The 16,754-nt window shown below is 43.1% G+C and overlaps 1 protein-coding gene and 1 non-coding gene across 4 annotated transcripts; one reads left to right on the top strand and one right to left on the bottom strand.

Annotated features, from left to right (window-relative positions):
• Positions 3,097–3,170, top strand: TRNAN-GUU. Its single transcript has one exon. It is a non-coding gene; the product is annotated as a tRNA-Asn (tRNA).
• On the bottom strand, positions 5,542–16,310 carry LOC102185698 (low affinity immunoglobulin gamma Fc region receptor III). 3 transcript variants are annotated; one of them, XM_013975518.2, is made up of 6 exons: positions 16,220–16,310; positions 15,183–15,203; positions 14,421–14,675; positions 11,611–11,865; positions 6,796–6,985; positions 5,542–6,703 (listed from the first exon to the last, which is right to left on the bottom strand). In XM_013975518.2, exons 1-5 carry the CDS (start codon positions 16,257–16,259, stop codon positions 6,807–6,809), a joined length of 750 nt encoding a protein of 249 aa, XP_013830972.2. In that variant the 5' UTR covers positions 16,260–16,310; the 3' UTR covers positions 5,542–6,703; positions 6,796–6,806. The 3 variants fall into 3 exon arrangements, with proteins under 3 accessions (XP_013830972.2, XP_017901903.1, XP_013830968.2); XM_018046414.1 differs by having other exon boundaries at positions 5,542–6,625; positions 14,421–14,678; XM_013975514.2 differs by having other exon boundaries at positions 14,421–14,678.

Raw genomic sequence — 16,754 nt, forward strand, 5'->3', positions numbered from 1 at the left:
TGTGTTTAGAGTTATTATGTGTTTATCATGTGTTTAATCTTTTATTAGCGTATAGTGACCATCTTCTTCTAGTGATGATTTATTTCTTAAACTTTAGTTTGTCCACTATATAGCTATTAATATATACCAACTACAAACTTTTTTTTCCTTAGAATGTTTCTGACATCAGTTCAGTTCAGTTCAGTTGCTCAGTTGGGTCTGACTCTTTGTGACCCCATGGACTGCAGCACTCCAGGCCTCCCTGTCCATCACCAACTCATGTCCATTGAGTCGGTGATGCCATCCAACCATCTCATCCTCTGTTGTCCCCTTCTCTCCCTGCCTTCAATCTTTCCCAGCATCAGGGTCTTTTCAAATGAGTCAGTTCTTCACATGAGGTGGCCAAAGTATTGGTGTTTCAGCTTCAGTATCAGTCTTTCCAATGAATATTCAAGACTGGTTTCCTTTAGGATGGACTGGTTGGATCTCCTTGCAGTCCAAGGGCCTCTCAAGAGTAACAATGCTTTTACATTCAGTCTTTCTGTTTAACATCATTCTTCTAAACAAAATAAGAATAAAATATATTTCAAAAATCCACTTTTGTTTTTAACTGGCACATTTTCTCTAGTTATATTTGTTGTGATTATTGATATATTTTGGATTTATTTCACTATCCCATTTGGTACTTTCTTTTTGCCTCAATTTTTCTTTTATTCTTTTCCCACCTTCTTTTGGATTATCATGTGTACATGCAAAGTGAAGTACAGGAAATGTATATGTATATAGAATAAACTTGAAAGTTATTTTTACTTTTTGTGGCCAAGATGAAAGTAGTGATTCCCAAACTGGGACTTCATAGAGAAGTAAAAATTTCCCCCAAATGTTGGTGACGAACATAGGGTTGCTAAGTTTTTGTTTTGCTAAGTTAGGAAATTGATAAAACAATCACAGCCACATCAACTCTCATCTATCCTCATCTTAATGTTATAAAAGAAGGGACATTTAAAAACAAAAATTTAAAGTGTGAAAAAACAATGTTGGCTTGAAGGTCATTTGGCAAGCTTATCTGAGGTACACACACACACACACACACACACACACAAACATATATATAGTGTGTAATCTCATTTCACTGGAAATCAGTGAAAAGTTGGACCTGCACCTAATCTGGAACCCATTAGTACAAGGATGGTGGTGCAGAAGGAAGATGGAGATTCTATGTGTTGGTTTCAGAGGTGCCCTGGGACTTGGACAACAGAGAAAACTGCTTCTTGTGAGTGCCTGGGTTCAGCGAAGAACTGGTGTTGTAACCTGGTTGGGTATGCCTGTGGCAGAGAAGATGCAGCTCAGGAAGTCTGGGGTTTTTAAATGGTTCAAGAACAAAGAGAGGAGCTTCTCTCCAAACTTTACCAGGCCCAGCACTGGCCAGAATCCCTAGGTTGATTTCGTTGGATAAGGGCCTGTGAATATTTGAATCTGGATTATGTCAGAGTGAAAGTCCTTAAATTACAGGCATTTATAAACTCTATGTTCTGTCTGGGAGCCTAATAAGGTAGTAGAAATCCTTCTAAACAGCTGGAATTGAAGATTAGTTTTGTTTCACTATGCTCCTTTACTTAGATATAACATTATTCCAGACATGATTGGACATGTGATGCAGTATTTAAAATTTTCACAGTAATAATGTTAAGTTAACACTCACATATGAACGCATAAACTGCCCAAATCGGCAAAAAAAAGTATGGTGATGTACTTCTCTGAGCAAAACCAAATGAACTCCTGAACCCACAGCATTCATTTTGGATTCCCCCCAAGAAACCCATCTGTGTGGATCACAACAAACTGTAGAAAATTCTTAAAGAGATGGGACTACCAGACCACCTGACCTGCCTCCTGCAAAACCTATACGCAGGTCAAGAAGCAACAGTTAGAACTGGACATGGTACAACAGACTGTTTCAAAATTGGGAAAGGAGTAGTTAAGGCTGTATATTGTCACCCTGCTTATTTGGCTTATATGCCGAGTTTGTCATTTCAAACTCCAGACTGGAGGAAGCACAAGCTGGAATCAAGACTGCCGGAAGAAATATCAATAACCTCAGATATACAGATGACATCACCTTTATGGCAGAAAGAGAGGAAGAACTAAAGAGCCTCTTGAAGAGGGTGAAAGAGAAGAGTGAAAAAGCTGGTTTTAAACTCAACATTCAAGATCATGGCATCCAGTCCCATCGCTTCATGGCGAAATAGATGGAGAAACAATGAAAACAGTGACAGACTTTCGCCGCCAAATCACTGCGAATGGTGACAGCAGGCATGAAATTAAAAGACACTTGCTCCTTAGAAGAAAAGCTGTGACAAACCTAGACAGTGTATTAAAAAGCCACAGACATTACTTTGCCAACAATGGTCCGTATAGTCAAAGTTATGGTTTTTCCAGTAGTCATGTACTGATGTGAGAGCTGGACAATAAAAAAGACTGAGGGCCAAAGAACTGATGCCTTCGGACTGTGGTGCTGGAGAAGACTCTCGAGGGTCCTTTAGGACTGCAAGGAGATCCAACCAGTCCATTCTAAAGAAATATCAACCCTGAATATCCATTGAAAGGACTGATGCTGAAGCTGAAGCTCCAATACTTTGGCCACCTGATGCAAAGAGCTGACTCATTCGAGAAGACCCTGATTCTGGGAAAGACTGAAGGCAGGAGGAGAAGGGGACGACAGAGGATGAGATGGTTGGATGGCATCACCGACTCAATGGCCATGAGTCTGAGCAAGCTCTGGGAGTTGGTGATGGACAGGGAGGCCTGGCGTGCTGCAGTCCATGAGGTCGCAAAGAGTGGGACACGACTGAGGGACCGAACGACGACGAAGAGTCCGGTTCATTCACCTTTGGCTGCTCTCGTTTTCTTAGCATCTTCCGGGTAGAAACTGAGTCCTGTCTCAGATCTAAGCAGGTGCTTGTGCGGGAAAAGGACCCACTTCTCTCTGGGCTACTTACTTCCTGGAGGGGGATGTCTCTACCGGTTCCTACGCTGGTCTCAACCATATTGGAGACACAGAACACTTCGAGTTTATTTTTCAGTGACCCGATTTGGAAAGGCTTGCCTCTACCGTCTGTCTCTGTGGCGCAATCGGTTAGCGCGTTCGGCTGTTAACCGAAAGGTTGGTGGTTCGAGCCCACCCAGGGACGGAGTGTAGCAATTTTGACCCTTGAGGCAGACCTGTCAGTTTCTCACCGAAAACCAATAGCGTTAATATTGTGAAAGTCTGCAAATTTCCACCCAACCTGCATTCAACCTACTACTGTTTTTTTGTTTATTTTAGAAATTGAAGCATAGTTGATTTGGGATTTTCCCTGTGGCTCAGCTGGTGAAGAATCCGCCTGCATTGAGGGAGACCTTGGTTTGATCCCTGGGTTGGGAAGATCCCCTGGAGGCGGGAAAGGTTACCCACTCCAGTATTCTGGCCTGGAGAATTCCGCCAACTGTAAAGTCCGCCTGGTCGCAAAGAGTTTGCCACGACCGAGGGACTTTCACTTTCACTTCCATCGTTGATTTGGGCTCCCCTGTGGCTCAGCGGTAAAGCATCCGCCTGCCAGTGCGGGAGAAGCAGGCTGGATCCCTGGGTCAGGAAGATCCCTTGGAGAAGGAAATGACAACTCATTCCAGTATTCTTGCCTGGGAAATCCCATGGACAGAGGAGTCTGGCTGGCTACACCGCATGGTGTCACAAAGGAGTCGGACACGACCTAGCGACTCAGCAACAATAGTTGATTTGCAGTGTTGAGCCAATCTCTTTGGCATAACACTGTATAGCAGTGTCGTGGCGCTTTGTGGCACTGTATGGCATTTTTCTGTATAGCAAAGTGACTCAGTTATACACATAATTATAAGTTAACCCCAAGAATTTGGATATAGTTTCCTGCGCCGTACAGGACTTTGTTGTTTATCCATTCTCAGTGTAATTGTTTCCATTACCAACCCCAAACTCTCAGTCCTCCCCTCTCCCTTCCCTCCTCCCCCTTGGCAACCACAAATCTCATCTCTTTCAGTTCACTGTGTATTTTGCTAGCAGTTTCTAAACAAAGGGTATGTGAGATCAGGGCTGCAACCAGTAAAGCAATTTTTACTTGCTTGAGTAAGGTTCTACTAAAATTGCATCATGAGACTGATGCTTTAAAAATATTTACCAACCAAAGTAAGTAAGCATTCATAATCCAAAACTAGATTCTTTTACCCTACGTCTACCTGTCTTGCCCGTTATACTGGTATTCTTAACTTGTGAAACTGTGTTTCCTGACCCTGGGCCCTCAGTCATGCTACGTCCTGCTGGTTAACAATTTTTGGAGAACCTACCTTCTAAATATTTGAATAGCCATCCTCCTCTTCTGCCTGCTGATATTTACTTTCTGATTACTTGCCCCCTGAGTTACTGCAATAACCACCTTGCTGCCTAAGCAGTCTCCTGTCTTCAACTGTCCTCTTCTTTCCAGCCTCCAGAAAGCCAGAGAGGCTTTCTTTAGAAAAGATCTGTTCTGCTTAAAATCCTTCAATGACTTGTAGGGTAAATGACAATCTCCTTAGCTTGGAAGGCAGTGCCTTTCAAGATCTGGCCCCTGAACTCTTTCCTGTCCTTCACTGACTCTTTAGACTGCAACAGAACCAAACCACTTACTTGACCCTCTTCTTGGCTTTTGAATCATTGCCCATGAGCCTTTAGACTGCAACAGAACCAAACCACTTTCTTGACACCCGCCACCGCCCCCCGGCCCCACCCCGCCCGGCTTTTGAATCATTGCCCATGAGCCTTCAGCACCTCTCCTTTTTGCCTGGCGAACTCTTAGTCATCCATTACCACAACACCAAATATTAAGCCTCTTTTCAGCAGCCCTTTCTTCATCCTCTATTTATGCTTTTTATTTTTCTTACTAGAATGAAAATTGCTCCAGGGAGTGATCCTGGGTTGTTCATCTTGACATCATCAGCTAAACTCTAGCTTGGGGACATCCTTGGTAGTCCAGTGGTTAAGAATTTGCCTTCCAATTCAGGGGATATGGGTTTGATCCCTGCCTTGGAAACTAAGATCCCACAAGCCCCAGGGCAGCTAAACCCCCATGCCTGCAATTAGGGCCAGCCTCAGCCAAACATAAGAAAAAAAAAATTTCTTTAATTGGCACTTAAGTACTAAGTAAATGTGAGTTGAATGTTTAACGTTTCCAAATGTCCTTGTCTCATGTCCAAATCTAATATCCCTATACTTCTAATATTCTTATACCAAACCTGCATTGTTGGCTTGGCATAAAGCTCGTAGTTGACCTACTTCTTTCCTAGCTCTACCTTTTCTTACCTGCCCCATGCTCTAAAACTACCTCTAATTCCCATCCATCCTCCTATCCCAGACTACTTATAAAAGTTCCCCTTTGCCCAGTTGCTCCAACAAGATCTGGTGAATTAGCAAGTTGACTAACTAATATGAGTTGTGGTGAGATGGTTGTGGAGAGGAGAGGGGTTTCTCATTAACTAATCTCTGATAAGATTTTAGGCAATGGGAGGACAAAAGGATTCTATCATTCATATTTTATTATCATTGTTTTTCCATCTTCTATCTTACAATAACATGCAGAATCTTGTAAAATGCCTTACCGGAATCAAGAAATGTTCAGTTTAAAGCATCTAAAACACAAAGAGAGATAGCTAAAACTTTCCTCCATAAGCAATGATTGACTTCCCCTCTACTCCATTATTACTGACATGCTGAAGGATTTCAAAGTTTCATGATTTAATTAAGTAGAGTTTAGTACATTTAATAGTGGTTATCCAACATTTGTTTAAGGGTGTTGTGAATAAAGCTGAATTAGATATTGAAGTGAAAATTTTGTTTTTTTATGCCCCTTCTCTCTAATTCTCAGTCTAAAAGCTTCCTCATCTCCTGCTGACCCCTTCCTGTGAAGTTGTGGGTGACTTTTTCTTGTAATGCTTTCTCAGTTTAGACACTGATATATCTTTGTTCACTGGGCTTAATTTGGGACAGCAATATTCCTTCCAATGAGCTTATTCTGTGTTTTCTTTTGCAAATCCTCCAACCCCTAACCCCCTTCCTGGACCATCTTCTACTCATGACGTTGAGAGGGTTTATCATTGTATACTCACAGACTCACACTGTATACTTTTGACAGGGGCTCACCTGGAAAACTCAATCCTATCTCACTTCTGTGATTTTCTTTTACCTCCACCGTGGTTCATGTTCTAGGAAGACAGCCCAGGTGGTGGTCTGGTCTTGTCTATCCTGGACTGCCCTGCTCTTTCTCAGCCACCCTCGTCATTGGTTGTGCTCTCTTCCCTAGACCCCCAAATGTACCCACAGACTAGAAGGAGTTTTAGGGTGCCTTAAAGGCAGTCAGCCTGCAGCAACAGATGTAGACCACCATCCAGCTGCCTCTCCACCACGAATTCTCTTATTTACATATCCATTTATTTTAGCACAATATTCATACGTCAGGGGTGATCTTTGAGAGTCTGTGTTGTTGTTCTCTTGGGACAGAATGGTTGGCATAGAGAAAGCAGCCATGTAGCTCTGAGACTTCTATTTCTGGTAATGCAGATATTTACTGGTCCTTCACTGTTGGCACTTTCTTTCCATCAGAGCCTAGAAGAAATAGAGTTGGGTGAAGGATCCTCAGATCCCTAGTCTGAAGTGTAATTTTCCTGCTGCTCCCAGAGATGCCTGTTGGGAGATGGTAAGGCTGTGAAATTAGAAAGAGGTTCATAGATGTTGCTTTTATCACCCCCATGGGATGGAGATGCTGGTTTTATTACCTTCATTTGTCCTAAGGGCCCTTGCTCCACGTGACTTTGCCATTCCTCCATTCCTCTGAGTTTTGAAGGTGTCTCTGTACAGAAAAATACAACCACGTGTCCACTACAAACACGAGTCCCATCACCAGACAGAAAGTGATTTGGTGCCAAGGTGGAAAGAATGACGAGACGGTTTGTGAAGTTCCTGGACCTGAGCAGAGGGATGAGAAAAAGTGACATTTGTTTAGGCAGAAAATTGGAATGAACAGTGAGGTCATCAATGTGAAGTCTTTCTGACACCTGCTAAGAAACAAATTCTATTGAATGTGGGGGAGTCTGGAAGAAAGCCACAGCTTCCTCCCACCAGTTTTGGATTCTAGTGCTTCTTGAGCAATAGTGTTTTCATGTTTGATGGAGGTATTTGTAGCTGGGTTTTGTGTGAGATCATCAACCCTGAATATTCATTGGAAGGACTGAGGCTGAAGCTGAAGCTGAAGCTCCAATACTTTGGCCACCTGATGCAGAGAGCTGGGATGAAAAGCTGAAAAGAGCCTGATGCTGGGAAAGATTGAAGGCAGGAGGAGAAGGAGGTGACAGAGGATGAGATGTCTAACTCAATAGACATGAGTTTGAGCAAACTTGGGAGTAAGTTAACGACAGGGAAGCTTGGCATGCTGTCTATGGGGCTGCAAAAAGTCGGACATGTCTTAGCGACTGTACAACAGCAATGAGAGATATCAAAGTTTAAGTTGTTGTGAGAACACTGTTTTTTAATTCATTAACTTTCTCTTGTGTCTCTTGTATACTCATTGTATTCACCCCACTCAAGGAAATCTAAAAAAAAAAACCAAACAACAACAAAAAACCAACCAACACACACAAGCAAGCCATTGAAATCTACTACTTATCCTACTTATTGTCAGAAAATATTTCTTTATCAAGGCTCAGTAACTAAGAACCCAAAATGGAAAGAGGTAGAATTTGTTGGTTCTCAACCTCTTAGCCATTAAGATTGTTTTAAAGTCATTCCTTGCTGTTGTCTATAAGGTAGTAAGATTAGAGTGGATTTTTAGTCTCAGTTTTTAAAATCTTAATTGTGATATAATTTTGAACGTAAAGAATGGATACCAGTAAAGTACAAATAACTCTCAGATAGTCTTTACCTAGCTTTACTGATTGTTTGCAATTTGCCCCCATTTTCTTTATTGTTTGCTCTCGCTTTTCCTAGCTATTTGAGAGTATTTACTTTCAATTTAAATTGTGATGAAGTTATTTTTTATACAAACTATGGCATTGTTTTGTTAGACTCTCAGAAGATGTGTGTCTATCTTGCTGTCTTATTACATGTAAATTGTTTAGAGTGTATTGTTGTTGTTCAGTCACTCAGTCGTGTCAGAATCTTGGCGACCCCATGGTCTGCAGCATGCCAGACTTAACTGTCTTCCACTATCTCTCAGAGTTTGCTCAAACTCATGTCCGTTTAGTCAATGATGCCATCCAACCATCTCCTCCTCTGTCGCCCCGTTCTTTTCCTGCTCTCAATCTTTCCCAGCGTCAGGGTTTTTATCTCAGTCTGATTCCAGGTGGAAGTTTTGGGAAATTAGGAAGTCCAGGAGCACCATGGCAGGGCATCTCTGACCCTGAAGGATGGTGCTACGGAAACTGGAGATGTTTTCTAAGTGATTTGGAAAGTAGAATTCAATATCAGTTCAGTTCAGTCCCTCAGTCATGTCTGACTTTTTGCGACCCCATGGACTACAACACGCCAGGCTTCCCTGTCCATCACCAACTCCCAGAGCTTGCTTAAATTCATGTCCATTGAGTCGGTGATGCCATCCAATCATCTCATCCTCTGTCGTCCCTTCTTCTGCTTCAATCTTTCCCAGCATCAGGGTCCTTTCCAGTGACTTAGTTCTTCACATCAGGTGGCCAAAGGATTGGAGGTTCAGCTTCAGCATCAGTCCTTCCAATGAATATTCAGGACTGATTTCCTTTAGGATTGACTGTCCTTGCTGTCCAAGGGCTCTCAAGGGTCTTTTCCAACACCTCAGCTCAAAAGCATTAATTCTTAGGCACTCAGCTTTCTTTATGGTCCAAATCTCACATCTATACATGACTATTGGGAAAACCATACCTTTGACTAGACAGACCTTTGTCAGTAAAGTAATGTTTCTGCTTTTTAATATGCTGTCTAGGTTGGTCATAGCTTTTCTTCCAAGAAGCAAGTGTCTTTTAATTTCATGGCTGCAGTCACCATCTGCAGTGATTTTGGAGCCCAAGAAAATAAACTCTGTCACTGTTTCCATTGTTTCTCCATCTATTTGCCATGAAGTGATGGGACCAGATGCCATGATCTTAGGTTTTTGAATGTTCAGTTTAAAGCCAGCTTTTTCACTCTTTTCTTTCTTCAAGAGGCTCTTTAGTTCTTTCTCATTTTCTGCCATAAAGGTGATGTCATCTGTATATCTGAGGTAATTGCTATTTCTTCTGGCAACCTTGATTCCAGCTTGTGCTTCATCCAGTCCAGCATTTCACATGATGTACTCTGCATATAAGTTAAATAAACAGGTGACGATACAGCCTTGATGTACCCCTTTCGAAATTTGGAACCAGTCAGTTGCTCTGTGTCTGGTTCTAACTGTTGCTTCTTGACTTGTATACAGATTTCTCAGGAGGCAGGTCAGGTGGTATTGTATTCCCATCTCTTTAAGAATTTTCCACAGTTCGTTGTGATCCAGACAGTCAAAGGCTTTGGCATAGTGAATAAAGCAGAAGTAGATGTTTTTCTGGAACTCTCTTGCTTTTTCAATGATCCAGTGGATGTTGCCAATTTGATCTCTGGTTCCTCTGCCTTTTCTAAATCCAACTTGAACCTCTAGAAGTTCTTGGTTCACGTACTGTTGAAGCCTAGCTTGGAGAATTTTGAGCATTACTTTGTTAGCGTGTGAGATGAGTGCAATTGTGTGGTAGTCTGAATGTTCTTTGGCATTGCCTTTCTTTGGGATTGAAATGAAAACTGACTTTTTCCAGTCCTGTGGCCACTGCTGAGTTTTCCAAATTTTCTGGCATATTGAGTGCAGCACTTTCACAGCATCATCTTTTAGGATTTGAAATAGCTCAGCTGCAATTCCATCATCTCCCTTAGCTTTATTTGCAGTGATGCTTCCTAAGCCCCACTTGACTTCACGTTCCAGGATATCTGGCTCTAGGTGAGTGATCAAACACTGTGGTTATCTGGGTTGTGAAGATCTTTTTTGTACAGTTCTTCTGTGTATTCTTGCCACCTCTTAATATCTTCTGCTTCTGTTAGGTCCATTCTGTTTCCTTTATTGTGCCCATCTTTGCATGAAATATTCCCTTGGTATCTCTAATTTTCTTGAAGAGATCTCTAGTCTTTCCCATTCTGTTCTTTTCCTCTATTTCTTTGCACTGATTGCTGAGGAAGCCTTTCTTATCTCTCCTTGCTATTTTTTGGAACTCTGTATTCAGGTGAATATATTTTTCCTTTTGTCCTTTGCCTTTCACTTCTCTTCTTTTCTCAGCTATTTGTAAGGCCTCCTCAGACAACCATTTTGTCTTTTTGCATTTCTTCTTTTTGGGGATGGTTTTGATAATTTCTTTCTGTATGATGTTACAAACCTGCATCCATAGTTCTTCAGGCAGTCTGTCTATCAGATCTAATCCTTTGAATCTATTTGTCAATTACACTGTATAATCATAAGGCATTTGATTTAGGTCATACCTGAATGGTCTAGTGGTTTCCCCCACTTTCTTCAATTTAAGTCTGAATTTAGCAATAAGAGTTCATGATCTGAGCCACAGTCAGCTCCTGGTCTTGTTTTTGCTGTCTGTATAGAGCTTTTCCACCTTTGGTTGCAAAGAATATAAGCAATCTGATTTCAGTATTGACCATCTGGTGATGTTCATGTGTAGCATCTTCTCTTGTGTTGTTGGAAGAGGGTGTTTTGCTATGACCAGTGAATTCTCTTGGAAAAACTCTGTTAGCCTTTGTCCTGCTTCATTTTGTACTCCAAGGCCAAACTTGCCTGTTACTCCAGGTATCTCTTGACCTCCTACTTTTGCGTTCCAGTTCCCTATGATGAAAAGGACATCTTTTTTTTAGTGTTAGTTCTAGAAGATCTTGTAGGTCTTTATAGAACCATTCAACTTCAGTTTCTTCAGCACTAGTGGTTGAGGCATAGACTTGGATTACTGTATTTGTCTTGGGAATGAACTGAGATCATTGTCATTTTTGATATTACAGAAAACTTCATCTGTAGTGTTACTATTACCAATCTCTTAATGTTGTTGTGAAGGGTTACTATGATTATCAGATTAAGTGCATGTAATGAAGCATTCAGCACAGTGTCCAGCACACTGATAGATGCCCAATAAATGTCAACTTGTCTTTGTTACAGAAGTGGAAATTGAGTTCAAGAGACTAACCAGCCACAGTCATATGGTTAATCAGCAGCAGAGCCAGAACACAGGTTCTGGGTCTTTCTGTGAAAAAGTGAGGGGTTACTGCTAGCTTGACTCTTGGCTAAAACTTGAGATGTGGAAGAGAAAGGGGAGCAGGAACAGGTCAATAAAAGGGCCAGCATGATAGAGACACACAAGAGTGTGGATATGGTTTGAATGAGGTAAGTTAGGACAGGCATATTTATGAGGGAGGAAATGTGGTCTTTGCACCTGCTGTCATGTTTCAGAGTGAATGACATTTGTAAAGAAGTCTGTGGAATTGTCAGCAGTTTCCTCCCAACTCATCTACCCAGTGTGAATGCAAGATTCCCAGCACAGGAGTCCCTGGACCCTTTAGGGCCGCACATGTCTTACCTTGAACAATGATCTGCACAGACTCTGAGGACTCGTTTTTAGTCCCAATAATGCCCCTGCAGAAGTAGGAACCACTGTGTTCAAGTTTTGCTTCTGGAATGTAGAAGTCAGAATTCTGATGAAAATACTTCTTGCCTCTGCCATTCTGGAAATACTGGACCTTTACTACAGGTGTTTTTTTCCAGCTGTGACACTTCAGCTGAATGGGCTCTCCCACATTTACCACCCATTTAGTGGCCTGGAGCAACAGCCAGTCTGCAAAACACAAAGAGAACACAGGCCCAGGAGGCCTCAGCATCCAGCACAAAGCTCTTCTGAAGAGGATGCTCAGCACCCAGGTCCTGAGGGACAACGGAACTCCAGACTGGGCGCCGTCCTTATATAACTTTCTTTGGGAAAAAAGACAACTGGACTCTGGATGAGAACTCAAGTCACTCCAAGAACTTTTGTCTAATGGGAGAGAGGGACAGACACGCACATGATCAAAGCATAAAGTGAGAGCAGAGGGACTAAGTGATAAGGCAGGTGAGAAGCAAGCTGCAGCATCCTTCAAGTCTACATGTGGATTTGCTATGGAAGGTGATAAGGGGCCATTGTAAATTCTAGATCAAAGAGTAAAAGTCATACTAGAAAACAAGGAAAGGTAGACTTCAGAAGGAATAGACGGTTTTAGGAATGCTGGAAGACTGTTGCAACCAGTCAGGAGGAAGCTTACTGAGTATTCGTAGGAGTGGCTACAGAAATTGTGAAGGTGAGCTCATTATAAAAGTCAGGAAGAGGAAAGAAAAGCATGCTTGGTAGTGCTGATGGTAACTGCGAATTTCAGGGGCCACAGTGTCTTAGCAAGACCATTTCATTACAGAGCACAGCCTTCAAGATGGAAACAGTTAATCAACAGAACAACTCTTTTCACAACTGCCTTGCCAAGTAACCAGATTTCACACACACAGAGAACTTGAAGTCATGGTCAGGAAGTGGCCTGAATAATTTAAAATGATACTGCAGAGAAATGTTAAAATCACATGAGAAAACATTTATCAGAGAATGTTAAGTTAAAAAGAATATAAAACGTATGTATGCTCATAAAAAAAGAAAGAACATATGCTTAAATATCAACAGGGGTTAGGTATGTTATATATATATATACACACATACACACACACACATATATATACATAACGTATGTTGTATATACATACATACACGTGCGTGCACACACACATATATAGTTTAGTTTCTTTGAGGGGAGAACGTTTTTATTCCATTCTGGTTGTCATGGACTCAGTGAATGTTCATATATACATTAGTTAAACAAATATCTTATTGAGAACTTATTATGTCATGTCATGCAGATTTGGGACACCCAGATGACTAAGACACATCAAAGAACCTGTGGTCTAGGCATAGAAACACATATACTCAGAAATAATTATAATACCAGGTGATAAGTGTTATAACAGGCTAAGAACAAAGGACTGCATGACCAGAGAGAATGGAGCAAAGAAATTCGGCCCAAAGAAAGTAAGCAAAGCTTCTCAGAGAAGAAGATAAGTGAAGTGGGTCCAAAAGAATGATCAGGAATTGGCCTGGTGAAGTTAATGCTCTTGGTCAGAGTTTAAAACTGTTCACACTAATTAGGCTTCTAAAGTCAGTTCCTAAAGCCAAGTTTAAGACAAACGAACAACTCCCAGACTTGAGGTTTCTCTTGCTTCCTGTTGGTAATCCCCCTTTTTATTTGGTCACAGGTGGCCATCTCTTGGGCTTCCCAGGTGGTGCTAGTGGTAAAGAACCTGCCTGCCAAAGCAGGAGATGTCAGAGATGTGGCTTAGATCCCTGGGTTGGGAAGGTCCCCTGGAGGAGGACATGGCCATCCACTCCAGTGTCCTTGCCTGGAGAATCCCATGGACAGAGGAGTCTGGCAGGCTACAGTCTATAGGGTCACAAAGAGTCGGATATGACTGAAGCAACTTGGCACGCAGGCATGGCCATCTCTCACCCAGCTAGACTGAGAACTAAGTCAACTAAGTGACACAGCCAGGCGTAGGAGCCCAGAAAATCAGCTTCAGAGACGCAGGTCCATGGAATTTTGTTGCAGGTCCTCCTTCATTGAACCCACCTTTCCCTCCAGGCTTGTTCCACTCACATACATTATGGAGACGGGGCAGCCAAGCAGATAGAGTCAAGCTTACCAGACACAGCAGGGACCAGGCTATGTGGTGTGATTTCAGGGACACCAGGAGAGATCTCTGCCTCAACACACTTCTCCTTGCATCTAATGCCTGGATTTTGTTAAGACACAAAGACTTTCGTTCCATGATGAATGTGCAGGCTGAACATGTGTCTATCTCTATTAGGAGAGATTTCACATTGCCAAATTTAGGCTGAAGTGTATATTTGAGTGTAGCGTTGATGTGAAGAGGAAATAGATATGATGAGGGGTGGCTTGTGGGGTAGCTTAGAGAATGAGGAGACTGAGGTCCTAAAGTGGATTCGTTAATTTATTCAATAACTGTTATAGAGCACTGATGTCATGCCCTGACCTTCAGATGACACCATTCAGGCTGTATATATTCCTATTCTATGTGAATGTACAGTCTTGGAATTGTGCAGTCCAGCAGCCCTGTGCCTAGTGTATGCCAGGCTTTGACATTTTATCTAAGGCCTACTTGAAGCTAGGTCTACAATTCTGATGTAATTCAATAGACTACAGATCTTCTCATCTTAGTTTTAACTCCTAGGAACATTATTTTTTTCAGGGCCTCTTCTTTCATCCTTTATTGGTCAGTTTCCTTTCCCCTTCTCCTACTCACCTATGTGGACTTCTAGCTTCACCGGGTCACTGAGTGCAGAGAGGCCTGTCTGACACTCGTACTCGCCGCTGTCCTCAACCTTAGCATCTGCAATGATGTAGCTGGAGGTCTGGCTTGAGATGCGAGTCCCATTGTGCCACCACTTTGTGGAATTGTCTTCAACACGGTAGTCTCCCTGGCACTTCAGAGCCACATGGTCATTCTTGAGCACCCGGTTCCACGGAGGGTCTAGGAGCACCACAGCCTTTGAGGGATCTGCTGAAGTGTTAAGAGAATGTAGATAAGGGCAGAGAAGTGAGCAGGCTCTTTGCTGGTATTCCCAAGGAAGCTCAAAACCCATTGCAAACTGAGAGTTGGCAATTCAGCCTTAGTATTGCACTCAGTCTGAGCATATTGACTCAGAGACTTAGCTTCCTCCTTGGTAGGGCCAAGCCCACTGTGCTGGGGGAATTGCCCCTGCCAAGAATCTGCCCGCAATGCAAGAGACCTGGTTTCAATCCCTGGGTCGGGAAGATCCTCTGGAGAAGGAAATGGCAATCCACTCCAATATTTTGCCTGGAGAATCCCATGGACAGACGAGCCTGGAAGGCTATAGTCCATGGGGTTGCAAGTCAGACACAGCTTAGCGGCTAAACCACCACCACCACCACCAACTCCATGTCAACAGTTTCTTGTGCAAAGAACATTTCCTAACAGTACCCTGCAGCTATTACACATTTCCATGCCTCACTTGATCAATCCAAGACCATGAAGCAAACTCACCAGCTGGCGTGTCAGCTGAAACTGTAAGAAAAAAAGAATAAAACAAATATTGATGAGCAGCAGAGAACAGGGTGACTGGAGTGTGGTATTTGAACTCCCCTGCCCATCTCTGCCTTCAGAGGCCAGTGTACCCAAGAACCAGGATAAAGATAGCGGGGACTTCCCTGGTGGTAAGAATCCGCCCGCCAGTAAAGGGGATGCGGGTTCAATCCCTGGTGCCAGAAGTAAGATCCCACACACTTCAGAGCAACCAGAGCTCATGTTCTAGAGCCTCTGAGCCACAGCTACTGAAGCCTGCACACCCTAGAGCCTGTGCGCCACAACATGAGAGACCACCGCGATGACAGAGACCACCGCGACGAGAGAGACCACCGCGACGAGAAGCTTGTGCTCCGCCACTAGAGACAGCCCGCGCAAAGCAGTGAAGAACCTGAGCGCCACAGTGAAGGCCCAGTACAGCCGTGAAACAAACAAACAAGTCAAGACATCTTAAAAAAAGATAATTAGAGTGGGTAATGCCCCCATTGCCTGCCTTCTGGTTTCCAGCATCTGTACCTCCTAATCTATTGTCTGCCCAAATCCCTGTTTTCAATACCCTTCCTCCTTGGTCCCTGTTCAAACCCCAAAGTTAAGGGCACAGGCTGAATATCTCTGAATCAAGCCATGGAAACTATCTCCACCCAAGTCCTCTGGAAAGGATAGAAATGAAAAGACGGAGAGAGGAGCACTGGAAAGTGAGAATGGGAGACAGATCTTAGGGACCACCCAGTGCATACTTGTCAGTTTATAGCCAGAGAAGCTGAGACCTAGAGGAGTGAAGTGATGGAGACCTCATGTCCTCTCCTTTCACCTCCTAATTATGCCCACTTCCCATTTCTCTAACCCCTGAAGCTGTGTCCTAGGAGCTAAATCATGTCTATAGACATGGTAAGGGGTTCTGTCCTCGGTTAAGGGTCTCATTCCTTGCCTGAAAAGAGATGCCTGCTGTGCCCAGGGCATCTTGTACTCTGCTCTCAGGCCAAGTGACTCTGACTTACCTAGAAGCAGCAGAGCTGCTGGCGGTAACAGCTGCCACATGCTGTGTGTCAGAATGGGCAAGTCACCACGGATAGGAACCCTCAAGAGACCTAGCTGACTGAAAGAGAGGAAGTAAACAGCCTTTCTCCCCACCCCTAATCTATTACTCACCAGTTTTCATTTCTGGGAACTTCATCTAATTCCTGAATATACATGCAGATGAAAGAGCCCACTTCTTGGATTAGGACCCACCAGCGCCACATTCAAGACAATAGGAGCCTGGGAATGAGACTCAAGAAGGAGAACACTTCCTGAGGGGGGTCTCTTGTTCTATCTCAAAACGTCTCACTCTCCTGCTTGGCCCAGACCCATCTCCAAGCAGCCAGGGCCTGCCTACAGAAAGAAAAAAAGAAAGTGAAGTCACTCAGTTGTGTCCGACTCTTTGTGACCCCATAGACTGTAGCCTACCAGGTTTCTTCATCCATGGGATTCTCCAGGCAAGAATACTGGAGTGGGTTGCCATTTCCTTCTCCAGGGGATCTTCCTGACCCCAGG

Source organism: Capra hircus, chromosome 3 (genome assembly GCF_001704415.2).
Source record: "Capra hircus breed San Clemente chromosome 3, ASM170441v1, whole genome shotgun sequence".
NCBI lineage: Eukaryota > Metazoa > Chordata > Mammalia > Artiodactyla > Bovidae > Capra > Capra hircus.